Source organism: Anthonomus grandis, chromosome 3, assembly GCF_022605725.1.
Source record: "Anthonomus grandis grandis chromosome 3, icAntGran1.3, whole genome shotgun sequence".
In the NCBI taxonomy this organism is placed as follows: Eukaryota; Metazoa; Arthropoda; class Insecta; order Coleoptera; family Curculionidae; genus Anthonomus; species Anthonomus grandis.
In genome coordinates this window covers 21,360,178-21,379,800 of record NC_065548.1, presented here as the reverse complement: position 1 = coordinate 21,379,800, position 19,623 = coordinate 21,360,178, and the positions used below count along the sequence as shown (strand labels likewise).

At 30.3% G+C, this 19,623-nt stretch overlaps 1 protein-coding gene across 6 annotated transcripts in view; it reads right to left on the bottom strand.

Moving 5' to 3' along the window:
- The window catches only part of LOC126734566 (rho-associated protein kinase 1), a 31,088-nt gene extending 15,108 nt beyond the window's left edge, over window positions 1–15,980 (bottom strand). For 3 of the 6 annotated variants that reach the window (XM_050438253.1, XM_050438251.1, XM_050438254.1), the window contains exons 1-8: window positions 15,613–15,871; window positions 8,629–8,929; window positions 8,002–8,340; window positions 5,448–5,728; window positions 5,270–5,388; window positions 5,089–5,218; window positions 4,800–5,033; window positions 4,525–4,746 (exon numbers count right to left, since the gene is read on the bottom strand). In XM_050438253.1, coding sequence (XP_050294210.1) covers window positions 4,525–4,746; window positions 4,800–5,033; window positions 5,089–5,218; window positions 5,270–5,388; window positions 5,448–5,728; window positions 8,002–8,340; window positions 8,629–8,929; window positions 15,613–15,726 — 1,740 coding nt within the window. In that variant the 5' untranslated portion in view covers window positions 15,727–15,871. The other 3 variants (XM_050438252.1, XM_050438255.1, XM_050438256.1) reach the window with 3 other exon arrangements.
- Window positions 15,981–19,623: the final 3,643 nt, after the last annotated feature.

The following is a 19,623-nucleotide window of genomic DNA, read 5'->3' as shown; positions in this document are numbered from 1 at the left end:
TGTTTTTCTAAAATACCAAAGTTACTTTGGCTTTTTTTAGTCTGCCATTCTAGTATTTACTTATCCTAAATTTTCCTAATTTTTTGGTAAAAGTCCTAACTCGGTAAGTAAGACCGATTCGTAGCACCAGTTTTTGATGTTTCCTGAAAAATTACAATTTTAGACAAACCGCATTTTGCAAGTCTGCTCCTCAGTTATAAGAGTTTTTTTTTGGCATATTCTATTGTTTTCTATCACTTCCGGTTTAACAGGAAGTGACAACAACTTATAGAAATTTATTTCGATAAAATAAATTTCGATAGATAGAAAATTTATTTCGATAGAAAATCTCTGAAAACAATGACTTCTATTTTCTACTTTTTGTTTTATATTCATATAAAATTTTTTTTTTTTTTAATTTTAACATAGGGTGCAATGAATGCGTTGACAGTTTTAATTTTTAATCAAGTAATCACGGTAAATAGTTTTTATTGCATTTTATGACTTAAATCTTTTATTACTTACGCCTATTTAAAATGTCTAAACTATTATTTTTGGCATTTATGCCATTTTTTTGCATTGGCTTTTCTTGAATAGCACATTATTGGGAACAACCACTTTTGAAATACGGTTTTTTTCCCAATAATTTGATATGATTATTTTTTAAATCGGTTGATAAATAAGCCCATAAGAAGAAACAAACTAATTCACAAAAATAAAGCATTGTAATGACACGCCTGTCTGTTTTTTTCAACTGTCATAACACATCAAATTTTGTCAAGCGTCGTATTACTATTTGAGAATGAAAGAACAAATTTTTTAATGCAATATGTTTTTCATCTTAATACTACATATTGTATTCAACATAACATAGGTACACACAAACAGTAAACAAACAGAAAAAAATTGAGGTTTATAAATTATTTTAATATAAAACTTTTTACATGTATTGTTCGAAACGACCACGTTCTTGTCTAATGAACTTTTTTGTTCATCAACATTTCTTCAAATAATAATGTGCTATTTAAAAAAATAAAGTAAATGCCAAAATTAATGGTTTAACATTTTAAATAGGCGTGTAAAAGATTTAAGGCATAAAATGCAATGAAAACTATTTTTTCGTGATTACTTGATTAAAAATTAAAACTTTCAACGTATTCATGACCCCTATTTTAAAATTTAAAAAAAATATTTCTTGTATGAGTATAAAACAAAAAATATAAAATACAGTATCATTTTTTTCACAATATTATTTTTTATCGAAATACGTAATAATATTCCAAGTGTCCCATTTAAAATAAGAAAGTGTCACTTCCTTTTAAACCGGAAGTGATGTAAAATAATAGAATATGTTAAAAGATGCTCTTATCGATTTACCAAATTTCAGTTTATCTTAAAAAGTAAAAAAGTTATTAAGTGTTTCCTTTTTTCTGTGTCACCCGGTATTTTCTATGAACCAACAGCAAAGCGCCTTCGGCTAATAAATAGCCATCATACCTAGCCTGTCCTACCTGAAGAACTTCACTAAAATTATCAAACGGATGCATACATTTTTAAGGAACCAGAAATATTTATTGCGTTCCAAACAACAAAAAAGGTTTAATCTTACTCTGAAAAACATTAAAGAAAAAATTGGGAATAAAAGCTTACTAATTTTAAAAGCAGACAAGGGGGAGAGGTGTTTGGTGAATGAATGGCGACGATTATGTTCACAAAGTTCAAAATTTTCTGTCGGAAAGTTATTTTATAAAAATTGAAAACAACCTCTTAAAAAAATATTAACAAAATCAAAACCTGTTTCCTTACAAAGGTTTTTTTTGAAAAATTTAATGCACCTAAAACTTTAATTTTTAGTAACACCTCTATGCTAAGATTACACGAGTTACCCAAAATTCAAATACCAAACATACCTATCCGACCGATAGTCACTTTTTTCTCCAGTGTCCATTATTAAAATTTCTTCTTAACCTTATACAATCTTTAACGCAGTTTAATTCCCATTTTGCATTAAAATATACAATAGAACTAAACTAATAAACCAACTTAAGATATTCCTATATCATCTGACTCTATAATGGTCTCACTGGATTTTTGTAATTTGTTTACATCTATCCCAAAAAAAAGAAACAGTCGTCCTAGTAGGTAATATTTTAAAATCCAAGTGGGTTTCTGATAATACCGTCAGCCAAGTTTTATCTTTATTGAATTTATGCCTAGCTCAGGAGTTCTTTACTTTCAATAAAACTTTTTACCAACAACCCAAAGGCCTTGCCATGGGAAGCTGTTTATCTCCTTTCCTTGCAAATGTCTTTATCAATGATTTAGAAAGTAATTACATATTCTAAAATAAGGAAATTCAATTTTATATAAGAAACACTGATGATTGTTTTTTAATATTAGATGGCGACACAAACATGACAAATGATTTATTTCAAAAATGTTATTTATTAAAATTTTATTCATCCTAATATCAGATTCACTCTAGAAATTGGAAATAAAACTTTAAACTTTTTAGACCTCACTGTTCGTAGGAGAGTTAATCATGTAGCTTTTAGTATTTTAAGAAAGCCAACGTAGACAGACCAAACAATTAATTGTTACTCCAATCGTCCTTTTCAGCATGGCAATTTTCAACTCGTTTATCCACAAATTAACTAAAACAACGCAGAAGTCAACATTATCAAACAAATTGCTTACAATAATGGTTATAACCCAGACTTTATTAATAAAAATATTAGAAAAGTTAGAACAAGAAATATCAGAAAAAGTGTCTATTTAACACAAGAAACAGTTACAAAATATATTTGTATCCCATTTTTAAATAATATTCTCAATAAAAATATTTCTGTAGCAATTAAAGACCATGTCCCTAGTATAAAATTCTCTCACAAAATAAATAATAATTTAAGTAATATTTTAGTAAATTCTAAAAACAAAGTTAATAAATTAAATAAAAGTGGTGCATACAAGTTAAAATGTGTTAAATGCGAAACATCGTATGTTGGGGGAACTTGTAGATTATTAAATATTAGGGTTGATGAACACCTAAAAAATCCCCATTTGGAGACCATATAAAATTCTCTAAACATAAATTTGATTCTAAGAAAGATTCAAAAATGCTGGTCAATGTCAAGAGTATGAATTTTATGCGTTTGGATTTCTTGGAAGAAATAGAGATCAATAAGGAGATGTCCTCTAATGATAAGTGCTTAAATACACAAGCTGAACTAAGAAGAAGTTTTCTTCCTTCGCACAGGAGACTAAATATACTTCATTCACTTTAATCATGAAATTTGCAAGCCCACGTTGGCTCCTCAGACAGATTACTTTGTTTATTTACCATCCATTCCTATAGGTTAAAAAAACAACAATTCCAAATAATGAATACCATTCATCAGATTATCGTTAAAGATTTGCAATGATTTCCACTGGCAAATAAATTATGCATTTTGCTTAAAATATAACAAGTAGACCATTTCATAGAGACCATCCATCCTACCGACTGCGCTAACGAGTACCAGGAAAAACCAATACTGCAGGTGCACCATAAGTATCAGGAAGCAAATAAGACATATAGGGTTAATGGCTTAGAAAATTAAGTAGTTCTGGATCTATTATTTTTGGCTTTTAAGATTATCCTAAAGTTGCTGCTAGGAGACAAGATACCAAGATTTTCTGGACACTATACGTTTTTTTATTAAAACAATTATCTCATTATAAGAAAATGCAGTTTAAAATTTACCTACTACTACCCTGACCTACTAGTTCATCTATGTTGATTTTTTAGAAGAGATATTGCTTTACTATTTAAAAGTGCCTTTGATAAATTTTAGAATTGAAAGACAGACGCAGAAAAAAAACAATAAGAAAAATAACAAGAAATAAGGAGAAACAAGACGCACCATAAAAAGCAAAAAATTTTAAGTAAATGCTAATAAATATATGAAAAAAGCTCGTAAGGTGACGCTTTTTATCGGTTTTATTGGCATTCTTGCATACTGAATGGATCAGTGCATAAAATGAACAACATGAAAAAAACGACTCATTTTTATTCCATTTTAAACAGATAATTTTATTAACCGTTCTGTCTCTTTATATATAGTCTTTTAACTGATGGTTATTGTTTTCTATGTTTGAACTTTTACATTATATAAATTTTGTTAACTTTAAATTGGGAAGTACCTTTGTTTAAATAATATTTTACGTTTTGACACCTTTGGAAAGAGAAATTTCTGTTGAATTTTGACCCGTAAACATTAGGTCATAAAAAAATATACTTGTTATACAAATCTTTTCACGCATTTCATTAGATCTACGTGTACACAATCACTCTTGCAAGTTAAATATCATTTAAATTACATAAAATTTTTGTTAAAAGTTAAAGGCGTTTTAATTCAATTTTTAAGTATTATTTAAAAGCTTGCATCTCAACTACAAGAATTTTATTATTGAGATCATCCAAGCCTTTTTAATATATTCTTTTCTGACACATTTTTTACTATTTAATCAAATTTAAGAGATGTTGATAATCTTTTATATTATTACCTCTCTTAATTCCAACTCCTTCTGACTAATAATATCCGCTAACTGCTTATTCCTCTCAAACTCCTTATTATAACTGTCCTGAACGTCTCCAAATTTTTGTTCAATTTTGGTTAATTCCTGTTGCAATTCAGAACATCTTTTTTCCAGTGAGGCTATTTTATCTTGGTTGGCATGAGCAATATTCAATGATTTAGATGCCTCTTTTTCGTAATAAGTAGCTTTCTAAAAAAGCGAATAAAAATAATAAATAAAGAAATTATATATTATTATAGTACCTGGTTTGCCGATTCAAGCTCAACAGAAAATTGGCTTTTTAATCGAGCAACTTCTCTATCCCAAGAGGCTTTTTCTTCATTTAGTTTTTCGAATTTATCAGAAATGTTATCCAAAGTCTCCTTAAATTGTCTAATGGTGTCGTTTTTCGTTTCATCCACTTTTACAGCAACTACCAGTTTCTGCTGCAGTTCCAAGTTTCTGTTTTGAAGTTCTTGAATCAATTGCTCACAGTGCTAAAAAGGGAAAAAAATGGCAATAATTGATTTTGAAGATAAAATGAACAACTACCTGTCTTCTCATCCTTTCTTCTTGTAATTTCTGGGAGACCTTTCCAGGACTTTCGACAATGTGCGTTCCCCAAATATCAGCCAAATTTAATAACCCTAAATTTAAATTATCATTTAAAGTATTTTTCCCTCTAAAACAAATAGCATTAAATATAAGTAAAGTAAATAAATAGGTATACAACCTCTTTTTTGGTATGGCAGGTTTTAAAGCATCATTTTCTGTAAGTTTTTTATGCATATTTAATATACTGATCGCATTACTTTGTTTATCAGGTTTATCGCCAGATTCCGGACAGTTTTGCTATAAACAAAATTCAAAATGAAGTATCTAGTCTCTTTTACAATATTATTTGTATGTACCCTAAGTGCATTGTCATAATGATCTTGAAGTTTTGTATCAATGTGTGTGTTTCTCAACTTGTTTATTTTATTATTAAACTCTTCTTCTTGCCTTTTAAATTTATTGTAGGCCGTAAGTTGTGTAGACTCTGAACTACTATCAGTAGATTTATCCAATGTAGTATTAGTGAGAGTGTTTAAGTCAGTGCTAACTGAACTTGATGGTTGATGGCTTTGTTTATAACTTGGCTTGATTGGCAAATTTTTGGGCTGATCAGTTTTATATAGAAGATCTCTTACACCTAAAAAGCTTTATAATTAAAATATTGTTAAAATATTGTTGCCTTACTACGGCCCTGTCTTGGCCGGATTATTCTAATTGATTTATATTCTATTACATCTGTGATTTGAGTACAATAAATAATCAATAAGTGATTAAAAATAGTAACTGATTGTAAGTAAAATAGTGAATAAAAGTTTAGTGTTCAAATGTGCTTATTTATTGAATCCATAGGAAATCCGTAACAATTTAAAAATTATTAATCGCCAAATTATGAGTCCTATTAAAACGCGTCGGATCTATAAAACTAATAAAAAGAGCAATTATTATTTAGTTTGAATTATGAGGCGAACAGTAAAAGATGAAAAAGTTAAACATCTTATGATAAGTCGAGGTTCTTGAAGCACTAACATTTTAAAAACAATTACAGCTGGTGTATAAACCTATAAATAAAGTTTGCTGGAATTTTACAACTTTTTGCAGAAAATTCTTAAACTTTTGATGACTCACTATTTGTATTTAAAAAAAAAAGATATTTTTATTAATTTTAGTTGAAATATACACGTTTGGCGAGTTGAATCTTAAGGATTGAGTTTTAATGTATTAGACCTAATAGATAGAGAGTAGACAGAGAACGACTGCATCGGTAACCTCCCACCGATAGCGACGCCGATTCTCCGTACCGCTCGCAATGTGAATTTAATTTCGGCTTGCTCGCAGTGATGTTTAGCAAGCGCTTAGAGACGGGTAGGTTAGCCTCGAATCAAGTATTGGAATTTTATGCGCACACGAAAGATAAAAATTTATATTGTTTTTTAACGTGCTCATAATCGCAAGTCAAAAAAATAACTTTAATATGCTCAAATCTTAAAAACTTTTGGTGAAAACTAAATACAATATTCTAAAATAAAATGAAAAATAACTATTAAACAAAATAATAATTCTAATTAAATGGATTATTTAATAAGGTGTTTAAATACACCTCCTTGTTGGGCTTCACAGAATTCCCAACCTGTTGTAAAATTCTCTACGTATATTGGATAACATTTCAGGTGTAATGGACCTAGAAATATTAATAATTCTAAGTCGCAATTCGTCCAAATTAACGGCTCTTTCATGTCGGTGTTGGTAAAGAATTTCCGTCAAATAGCCCCATAACAACTAGTCGCAAGGCGTCAGATCTGGAGATCGCGGAGGCCATGGTATGGTACCTCTTGTGGAAATAAGCCGTTCAGGAAAAGTGTTTGTTAAATAGTCCTGCACTTGTCTAGCGTTGTGAGAGGGACATCCGTCTTGTTGAAACCAAATTTCCTCAAAATTAACATCCGAGTTTCGTACAGCGGGTATAATATCTTGTTGCAATAAAAGTAAATATCTCTCAGAGTTTAAGGTACCATCAATAAAAAAGGCTCTACAATGTGATTGGCTAAAATACCGGCCCAAACATTTACCTTTTGCGGGTATTGAGTTCGTAATGGTACACTCAAATGTAGATTTTCCCGAGACCAATATTTCACGACTGAAGAATTATGTCGACCTAGAAGAGAAAAAGATGACTCGTCTGTAAATAAAATATTACTTGTGAAGTCGTCATTTTGATCAACTTTTTCTTTTAAGGTTTCACAAAACTCCAAGCGTTTTATTTGATCTTCTGGAAAAATTTCTTAAGTGTTTTTAATTTTTATAGGCTTTGTACTTATTTCTTTTCAAAATATCACGCAATGTACGACTTGGAATATCAAGTTCTTCAGAAATTTGGGAGCTAGAACAAGGTTCACTTACTTCCACAAAAGCACACACTTTGACCTCCTTTTCAATCCTAGCGTCAGGTGTTCGACGAGGTTCCTGATCGCCACTAGAACATTTTGCACACCGATTTACACATCCCGACTGCTCAAACTTATGCCAGATATTATAAATTGTTTTAGCAGTAGGGACTTGTTGATCAGGATATGCAAATATAAAACGGCCGACAACTTCTTCTGCACTATCCGCATGACAATACCATTTAATGATATTAATCTTTTGATCAACAGTGAAAACCATTTTTATTTTATTACTGTATCCGTCTTCGTACCAAAGGTTGAAATAAATTGTAAACATGATCCAGCCAAGAGTGTTCTCGCTCTACTCCGTCTCCTTCTTACACATTACGCAAAAATCATATTCGAAATTTTTCAACCGCCGAACGTGTATACTGAATCCATCCTGTTAAAAATATAGTATAAAAAATTAGATATAACATTTAAAAAATGGTTTCATTAAAATATCAAAAATAAAGTAAAAACAATTCACCTGCTCCATAATCAGGTACACTATTAACATTATTCCCACATTGCCAAGCAGCTACTTTTTCAATTCTATCTTCAACAAGTTCATTCCGAAATGGTTCCCCATTTTCAACTAATCGTTCTGATTGTCTATCAAGTTGTGCCAATGTCTCCCTCACATCTTTGTCACAAGATTGTGAAGTGGTTCTATCACTAACAGTTGGGTCTTTTCTAGATCCTATATTGCCAAAGTCTTTTTGTAAGTTTCTCACCGCATTTCTCTGGATTGTTTTAACATTTGATATAAAAGTATCTATTTCATGAAGAACTTCAACTTCTTCACTTTGTTTTTTAGATAACTGACCTGATATGAAGAAATATGTATTAAAATGATAAACTAAAATATTTGTTGTCCCTCTTTTAAAATCAACCTTTGGCATCTAGTGAGAAGTGATAATACTGTTGGATAAATTAGGACAAAATGGGCATTTTCAAGCCCAAAAAAATACAGAAAATATTTATATATAAAGATATGTTTAATATCAGAATGACCCACTATGCCTTAATTTAATGGACATTTGTAATTCTACTATTTACAACATCCAAATGGTTGACTTTAAAATATGGGCAATTAATAGGTTTTTGTACTCACAATTTTGTTGAGGAGAACTGAATTTAATATTACTTTTCTTTGGACTATATCTATTGATGCTTGGAGTATTTGGTAATGAATTAATCTGGATTCTTTCTTGCATCTTCTGTGGAGTACTTTGAGTGCTGCTTGGTTGGTAAAGGTCATCTTGGCTGTAATACCTCCTAGGAGTGCTATTTTTTGATCTAAGCATTCTTAAATTGTTTTCAGTCTCTACAAATGGAAGGTCTATGTAACTACCTACTAAGCTGACATCAGACATAGATTCTATGCCCTCAATTCGTTCTTGAAGGTTGGAAACCTATAAAAGAAATAGATAATAAATAAAAACATTTTTATTTGGCGTTGATAAAACATTAAGTATTGATGTAATATGAGCAATGCATTGTAGTAAGAACAATTGGTAGAGTCAGTATATTTTCTGTTTATATTTTTCTATATATTAAAGGACTACACACTGGCAGATGTTGTATATATTTTTTTATTCATTTGTAATAGCTGGTAAGTATAATGACTTGGCAACAAGTCCAAGTTGACACATATTATTAGTGCATTTGTTGGACCAATGTTTGTGGTGTGCAAAAAAGTTTCTTCAGCACATGCACTAAAGGTTGTAAAGAACCGGATATTTAAAACAAAGTGAAATGAAATTAATATATTACTGTACAAAAAACATAGTTTTTACAATAACCAATAGGGAATATAAATCTTGCATTGGCATAAGATAAATTTAATATAAGATAATTCAGACACAGTTCAAAAGTTTATGTTAAACACACAATTGGTATAAAATTTAGAAAAACAAAAAAATTATTGTTACAATTTCAAATCATTAAAAACAACATCAGAAGTTACAAATTCTCACACACTATAAAAACACTTAACAATTAAAAATCTTTTCACAAGAGTCTTCTAGGAGTAATCTGTTTGTAAAGAGAGGTGTATAGTGGAGTGTTGCATTCCAAGAGGTTCTTAATCACAAAGATTAGTACCTCTTCTTGTGAGGTGATTTTGGGTCTCCTCAACAGTTCTATATTGACTCTTATTTTCGAAAGCATATAGAACTGATTCAAAGATATATTGTGATGGAATGGTAAGTATCCCAAAGTGGCGAAACACAGGTTTTATAATCTGTATAGACAGCTCTAGCAATGACTCGCAGTGCTCTCCTCTGGATTGTCTAGAGAGTCAGTTTATATTATTGTGAAAATCATGTTTGCATTTTATTTAGATTTATGTTAAAATGATTTGCCGTACACCAATCATTCACAGAGTTTATATTTTTCATTCTATGCCATTATATATACTTATCTTCAAAAAGCACAATAATGAACTGAATCAGATTCGACTGCATCTTATCCATTAAACTCTTTCTTTCAAGCTTGCACTACTCCAGTCTCAGCATGTTAATAATGGTTTTCACTATGAAAGGTGAAACTAATCATCTACCAACTGCAGAGGTTAAATGAACAATTATTTTAGTTGGAAAACATTGTTTATTACATTATTTTACTCCTTCATATTTCATATGGTATTTTGTAGTATAAATAGTTGTTTATTTTTATTTATGGCATAAGGACTTCCTGCTTGATATACAGAACATAAAAGTTTTGAAACATTTATCAACAAAATATGTATATTCTGTATACATGAAAAAATTCTTTACTACTAAGTAGTTCAATATCATTTATGGTGTGAGTTAAGTTGTGTTTTGAGAATGCTTTTAGGTATTTTGAGAAGAAGACATCGCCCTGTTAAGAAACCCTTAATTTCTCCAACAAATTGACAAATACACATCAAATTTCCTATAAGACAGCAATTTTCTTGTAGCACTGAATAATGAAATATGGTGTTATCTAGTAATAACAATTTTGCTTTTTGGTAGTGACATGATTAAATTTGTAAGACGCCCTGTCAGAAAACGATGTGATCAAAGTACCAGTTGCCAGGCGTCAAACATGGAGAAGATGAAATTATGATAGCGGATTGTTTTCCAGATCGAGGCTAGGTCCAATTGTTAACATATATCAGATAATCGATTAACATGTTTATTTGTATATCTTAAGATGTTATATGCTGCCAAATATGATGAAAATATGCCTCTAATAATCCTAAATTATCTGTTGGATTAATTTTTTATAAGATCTTTCGATTACCCCTTAGACTTAGTGCTGGCCCCAATGGTATACCCAAATATTTGTTGAGAAAATATGTATGTGCCCTCTCTTATCCCCTCTTTATTTTATTCAGTATGTCATTAGACCTGACATTTTGTCCATCCCAGTGGAAACTTAGTTTTGTTACTCCTATAATGCGGTGCTGCTAATGAAATGATCAATTACAGGAGTGTGTGTGTAGAGTCTGCCATTCTAAAACTTCTGGAGAGTCTTATTTATGACCAAATTAATTTTTATTGCAAAGAACTTCGTTAACTGTTAAGTTCATGGCTTCAGTTGTGGCAAGTCCGCTATTACAAATTTGTTGTTGTATTAGGGTGCTCTGTTGAATGCTTTGGAGAGGGGTGAACAAGTGGATGTAATATATACAGACTTTTCCAAGGCATTTGACAGTGTCAACCACAGCTTATTACTAAAAAAATTAAGACTTTTTCGCTTTTCAGATTGTTAGGCGGCCTGGTTTGCGAGTTTTCTTTTTGACAGATTTCAGCAGATACAAATTGGTGATGATAGGTCACACCTTATCAGCGTGACCTCTGGGGTTTCACAGGGTGGTCATTGTTCTCCTCTATTGTTCAATATTTTCATTAATGATATTTTGGTTTGCTTTGAAAATAGTAATTTTTTGTTGTTTGCCGACGATTTAAAATTTTATAAGATGATCAGTACAGAACAAGCCATGGTTCTCTTGCAAGATGATCTGAATAGATTGTGTGAATGGTGTGTTGGTAATGGTTTGGCTTTGAATGTGGGTAAATGCAGTTACATAAAATTACGAGACAATTTCACCACTAACAAAAACTCTTTATTTTTAATCTCGACACGTGTTTCGCTAACGATGTTAACATCTGCGGGAGAAGATTAAAACTCGTTTTAATTTCCTCCCGAAGCTCAGTCACTCAGTTTTATTCTTCCCCGAAGATGCTAACATTGTTAGCAAAACACGTGTCGAGATTAAAAATAAAGAGTTTTGGTTAGTGGTAAAACTGTCTCATAATTTGAGCATCACACCAAAGGTTCTAACCATCAGACAAGCTGTTGCATTAGTTTCTACAAAAGAAACAAACAGGTAATTTCCTCCTATGCTATTGATAATAATATTAATCTTAGGTACACTAAAAGGACCTTGGTATCTTTTTTGATGAACAATTAATACCCATGTGAATACTATTATAACTAAAGCATCTAAGGTCCTTTGTTTTGTCCTGCACAATTTTAAAGATCTGTCGGTTAAGACTTGCAAAAGGTTGTACATAACACTTGTTGTCTCTTTGTTGGAGTATGGATCAATAATTTGGTCTCCTTTTTACATGAATAGTTGTATGGCACTGGAGAGAGTTGAAAATAATTTTTTACGATTCTGCCTTTATAAACTTTCACATTCCAATTCCTAATGACCATTGTTATGATGAAGCAATGAACTTGCTGAATATGCGAAGTTTACTTAAGAGACGCACTGAGAACGATTTAATGTTATTGACATTTCCATTAATAATAATTTATTTTGTTTTTTCTTAGCTAATTTCGCATTGTTAATTGTTCAGATTTTGAGAGATTATTATTACTACTTGTAAAACAGTTTAATTAAGGTGGTATTAAGATTAACTCTGATAATTATTGTTAATTAGTAATTAGTGGTTAGGTAGTTTAACTTTTATTTCTTTTTCAGAAATATATATATTTTTTGTAATGGGGTTGATCCTGTGTATTGATTAAACAAATGAATAAACAAATGTTTATTTATAAAATTTTGAATGACTTTGTGAATTGTCCCAAACTACTTAATAAAATTTAATTTAATATTCCACACCCTAATCTGAGGGTAAATCGATTGTTTTCTTTGCCTCATCATCTTACCAACTATGCTATGCACTCGCCTGTCGAAAGAACCTTGAGGCTAGGAAACTTTACTGGAATTGAAGTTTTGGAAATTTCCTTATTCCATTTTAGAAGTCTTATTAAGAATTGGTAGGATTTTGTTTTTTGAAATTATTTTGGTTTATGATTAGTAATTTGAAGTACATTTGATCATTGTCATTGATAATAATATATTTTGTTTCTTCTTAGCTAATTTTGCATTGTTAATTGTTCAGATGTTGAAAGATTATTATGACTAGATTTATATTTTTTGTAATGGGGTTGATCCCGTGTATTGATTAACTAAATAAATAAATAAATAAAATAAATGAATGAAAGGTTTCAAAAAAATAATGTGAATGTTATGAAATCGCCACCTGGTCACATGGTCACCTGATCCCAACCTAATAGAAAACCCAAGATCAAATAGATCAGGTCGAATAATATCAAAAATAAAGAAGGAATTTATTTAATGAAATGCAATTGTAATGAGAGACACTTTCTGTGGAAAAATCTGCGAAATTAGTGGACTCTCTGCAAAATAGATGTAGATGTAAAGGCAAAAACTTTTGCTATTAAATATAAAAAAAATATATATTTAAAATTTTTTTTTTGTTTCCAAACTTATGTGATGTGATATCAATTTTCAACAAATAATCTAATCACACAATTGTGATATCTCTCAAATAATGAGAGAATTAAATAAAGAGTTTTGGTTAGTGGTTTAACTGTTGCACAGTATATCATTATAATGATTCAGAAAGTAACTTTCCTTAACTACCATATGAGCGTACATTTAAAGAGCTGTTCACTAATAAATTGCATGATATTATTTTATTTTTACTTATGAGGGATTAGGTACGTTAAGTAAGAGTAGCCACAGCAAGACTTTCCCTCTCTTATATCCCTATAGAAATGAATATGAACATCATATTCATAGCTGTAAATTATTTGTTTGTTAAATAAAAGACATTTATTATTATTATTATTATTATACAAGATGTTAAATATTAATATACCATTTTCAAAATAAGTTTTTTTTCTCATATCATATTGCATTGATTATTTTCAATTTTTTCAGTTTTTTTAGAAGTTTTTAAACTTGTTTGAAGTACTGTATAATGGGATAAGGAAAAGAGTCATTAAAACATAGAGATATATATACACATATCTGGGGCTTGGTTCTAAAAGGGCCAAAGTCATAAATCGCAATTTTTGACAAATTGACTTTAAAGGTAATGAGGTCGCATTAGGTTTGGTTTTTACAACATAGATAGGTTTCTATATTTTTCTTAAGCTTGATTTGGGTATAGAGGATTTTGGTTTTAAAAAAAAAATCTTAAAAATGTATAAAAAAAATTTATTTTTCAAAAAAAATTGACATTGGCCTTTTTTTAATAAATGATAAATTAAACTAATAACACAAGAAAAAACTTCGTAAAAGTTGTTGCACATACATTTTGATAAAAATATAGGCACCTAAAGCGAATCTTCATCATCTTCACTTTCACTAAGATTATCAATTGCAATCTCAGAAGAAGTTTCCATTGAGAAACTGCAGATAGTATGGCTGACTGTTTTTATCAATAAATGGTAATAAGTCCCTCAAATGTTTTACTTTATTTTTTGGAATGCCTAACGGTTTTTTATTAATAGGGAAAAGTTTTATTGCATTTTCGGAATTACAGTTTTCTTAATAAATTTAAAGTTTGATATGGCTTGTCTTCATCAAAAGTGGTTTTGTATATCAGCAGACCAGGATTTTCGGTAGAATAGTGAATGACTCTTATTTTAGCCCAAACAACAGGGTTTCCCAAAGTATTAACTTTTTTGTGCTGAAACTTTCCCGAAATAAGTGACTTAAAATTTAAGAATTCTTCCTGAGCCATCTCATGCACAAAAATTGAGGGTTTCCTAGGCACTAAACAAATTAAATTGGTCCAGTCTTTAGGAATTTCTATTTTTACTGTGGTATTTTTTCTACCCTTTTCAATGGCATGAATTTGGGCGGCTTCCATATGAATATGTCCCGGAATAAGAAATTTGTGATATATGCTGACATGCCTTCCTTCTTGTTTAAAATATTCTTCAACAATCATTAGCAGCATAGCAGAAATTAAAATGTTTGTGTTTTGTCCAGGACAACAATCACTGTACATAATTATTTATATCAATATTGGCCTTATAAGAAGTTATATAATATTGGATTTCTGGGGCCTATGTTCACATTGGCCCTTTTATTGAAAAAAGAGTATAAAATTGAAATGTTGACATTGGCCTTTAGCGGATTTGTAATTTTTTTCCTGTGAAAGATAGACTTTGGCCCTTATTATATGTAATAATCTGGTCTGTGCTGATTTCAAAAATGCACTTAAGCCCAAATCTAAAAAAAATTACTTTGGCCCTTTTAGAACCAAGGCCCAGATATACAATAATTTTAGTGACAAATTATGATTTTAACAATAATACATGCTATTGACTATAAAAAATTTTACTAAAACAACTAATAAAGAGTAAGCAATAGTTTTGTGATAATTATTCACACATTTCGTAAAAGTTAAAATTTTTATTAAAGTTTCATTAAGTCTATTTCTCAGTAAAAGCCTCTATACCCCAAGTTTAGTGATGCATCTTTTCTTTACATTTTATAGTGTAAATCATGGCATTAGCTCAGTCAAGCAATATAATTATTAAATAATTTTCCTAAGTACCTAGATATTAGCATTACAGAGAAATTTTAATATAAAAATGCATAAATAGATAAAATGTATAAAAGAATGTAAAAAAATACATATTGTAAAATTTCAACTTTTTAAGCAATTATTTTAAATATGACTTTGTGCTTCTAAACTGCTCTGAATACCTAGTATATTTAATATGATTTTTTCTAATAAGTAATAAGTTCTAAATATTAGATTAAAGGCTAAGACTATTATTATAGTGCACTAACCTGTGTAATAAGGCTATCAACAATTCTGTAATAAGGTGGCTCAGGTTCAGATTGCACTAAAAATAAATCAGGTGGAATCAATAATAAATCATCTGTGTCATCAGTTTCACTCATAATCACTGTAAAAAATCTTCAAAATCAAAAAACAGAATAAAATAATCATCACAAGAACTTCCTGTTACATTTAATATGATTTTGCTGATTTAAACCGAAAAATATTTTTTTTTTAGAATTTGTGTTAAGTATTTTTATACCAAAAACTAACCATTTACCCGGGGTTTATTGATTACCATAAAATATATTGAAAAAACTTCATAAATGTTGAATGTAAACAAACATCAACAATTTTTTATAGGGACAATTTAAATTTGACAATTTTGACATTCATGCGCCGTTGGCATTGTTTGAGCCTAAGCCTGAATCCACATTGATACGTAATTACGGATCCGTTGGGACCACGTGATTGCTATCAGCCAATAAGAGGCTCATGAGGTTTCACGTACTTATGTAGTAGTAGTAGTAGTATTTTTATTAATAATAATATATACATACAATGCATTATTACAAGTCAAGTCACTTACTTACAAATAAGGATAAAAGATAAAATACAAATTAACAAGTTTTGCCCAATTTGCACTAAACTTGAAACACTTAACATACATTCTTATTAAGACAATATTAACACATAAGATTAAAATTAAAATTGGGATGAGAAGTACTCCTCAAATGAGTAGAATGCACCCCTCAAAAGATGCATTATTATTTGTTTTTTAAACTGCGGAAGGCTAAGAGATTTAATGTTTGTTGGAAGACAATTATAAAATTTTGGTGCAAAGTATCTGGTTCCATTTCTTGATCTCTCAAGCCGGCTAAACTCAGGCACTAGCTCATTACAGTTCCTAGTTTTATAATTATGAAAATGTAGGTGGGTTCTATAGTGATCCAGATTTTGGTGAACACGCAACAGGCACTGCATAATGTACACGGACGGCAAAGTTAATATTTTAAGCTTCCGAAAAGATTCCCTACAGTCATCTCGGTAACCCTGACCAGTCACAATACGAATACACTTTCTCTGCAGCCCAAATACTTTATCTATATGGCAGGAATGACCCCATGTCAGTATGGCATAAGTTAGCTGTGAGTGAAAACTACTATGATATGCTGTAAGTAAGACCTGCAAGGAAGTAATTCCCGCTAGATTTCTAAAGAGGAATAACAAACTGGACAGTTTACTAGACAGTTTGACTATATGTTGTTCCCAAGTCAATCCTGGATCAAGGTGAACACCAACAAACTTGCTGATGTCAAAGATGCTCAGTCAATGTATTGTGCCGCAAAGTAAAATTAAGTGTTTGTGACTTTGAACTATTGAGAGGAAGACGATTTGCCAAGAACCATTGAAAGAGGTTATTCTCCGGGGTCTGGAGATCTAAATTAATGATATTTGAAGGGTGATAACTTTGATAGTAAGTTGTGTCGTGAGCAAACAGAACAGTGCTAACAGAGCCCCCCTGTGAAATATATGTTGTGAAGATATATTATGTGAAGGACAACACGGATAGAAGTTGGTTAATTCGAAATTCATTCCGTATTTTTGGTCCGTTATGCTATTGTTATTTTCGAATTTTTACCAAATTTTTTTATTAGTTGTTATTTTGTACCATTCATTTTACCATTCGTTTTCGGTATTTTGTTAAAATTTAGGCGTCTACTATGTGAAAACACTTTTTTTTTGGACAAAAATTTATGATTTACTTTTACCAATGATCTTTACGTAGGTCTGATATAGAATGTTTTGATGAAAAAATGGACGTATCACATAATCATTAATTGAAAAAACAAAAATTTAATTTGTTGTTTATGTTTTATCTGTTTTTGATGATTTGATTGAACAATGGCGTAAGAGTTTTATAATGCGCCCACAAATGGTTATGTTGAAAATTTCTTATTGAGTTTCCAGAAAAATTAGCTTTATCAGTAAAAAGAATGCTCCTGTTAAATAAGGAAATCTCGACGACTAATGCTTGGACTCTTTAACTGATATGGGTATAACAAATTTTCAATCAGAATTTTTCAAATAAGTACATTTAAACCATTAAATAATGTCGTGATTTGCCTCGTGCTAGTTTCGAAACTCTGAAATTCATATAAAATTCCTTCTTCCAGTTCCTATTATTTGAAAGAATCTTTTAGCACTGTGGTCTAATTTTAAAGTTCCGGTCTCATAAAGACATCTATGAATCCTAGAAATTGTTTTCGGATCGTTATTACGCGATCATCTTCATATGCATTTGCATCTGTCAGCTAACTCACTGTTTGTAAAACTTACCATTTACTATTTTTGTGCATCGCGTATTTTAATTCACACCTTAATGAATAATAAAAACGCTTTGATATCTACAAATATCAAAAACAGTCTCGATGTACGTGCTGAAGAAAAAAAATGTTTTTGGTTTTTATTTTTTGACGTTTAGCGAAAGTATATCTGAACAGAAACCAAATTTGCTCCAAGTAAAAGAGGATTTCAAAAATAGTTTAAATTTTTACAAAAATCTTTGGCGTACCATCTTTTTTCCAAAAATTACCAGTTCAAACGCGGTACGAACGCACGGGTAAAAACTTTTAAAAATCTTTCACGTCAAAAATGCTCCTTAATGATGAAAAGGTGTGTACCAAATATACATACCTAATCAGAGCACTTTTTCTTTGTTATATAGTTATAGTGGCAATTTCTAGCTGTTTATACAAAAATGTGCCTACAATAGCGTTTTTCATGTGCAATTGATATGCCGCGAATTTTGAAATAGATTATTAATTGAAATGTAGGTATCATTTCTTTACATCAAAATCGGTTTGTAGTAAAAAAAATTGTGTGATTATTAAAATGTTGTTAATTCTGTCTGCTAAATTTGATAATTTGTTGATAGAAGGTAAATTTGAATTTCCACTCATATATAAGAAAAAACTTTATTATTTCTATCTTCTATGCATATACACGCCTAGTTCCAGTTTTTGAAGAATATATATGTTACGGCTAATGTAAATTAATCCGGATATTGTATACAATAACCGGTGAATATTAACATAATAGCCGGCAAGTTTGGCGAATGTAATAAATTCGTTTGGATTAGTATAAATTAGCTACATGAACTGGTCGTTTCCAACACAACCCAATAACCTTTGGTATATATGTAACCAGTGAAAGTAATAGATACCACTGTTTTTGGTGGTAAATTTGAATATGGTTATATATATTAGCAGGAGAATATACATAATAACCACTTTATTACATTAACCGTAACATAATAACAATAGAAATTTCAATTGATTCGTTAATGTAATTGTCAACAACAGATTGGGAATAGTAACTTCGGATCCTCTGGAACAGTTTAATAATAGATTGGTTTGTATATTAAAAAATCCTTTAAAATCGGCTAAACCTAAAAATAAAAAAGCCGTGGGTAACCAAGGGATAAAAGGTACCCTCTAAAAGTAAAAGATGTTCACACACTGTCAGAAAGTGTTACCTACAACATTTATCTGTATCTATTTTAAGACACAAAAATTATCTATAGAAGACAAAAAAAAGTTCAAGCAGAACTACTATAATTTATTAGGCCTTTTGCCTGATCCAATCTAAAGATTTTAGGCTGAACATTTTCAAACAGGTTCGGCATACAATTAATAACTTGAGAGTTATCAATAGTAATTCGGGCTATGATATTAATATTAATTATTTCAATGATTATTATCCGGACCAAATCACACCCGCTGCTGATCCTATCATTTATTTAAAAAATATTTCTGTACCAGATCTATTCAGCTTTTTTCATTCGTGATACGAAATGTCAGATATTGATAATAGTTCTATAAAGGTCTTAACAATATCTGTCGAGCCCGATGGTGTGCAATTTAAGGTTCTACCTACTGCTAAAAAAAATCTGTTGACAAAGGCATTTTCCCAAAGAACTTAAAGACAGCTTTGGGGAGACCCCTATTTAAAGAAGG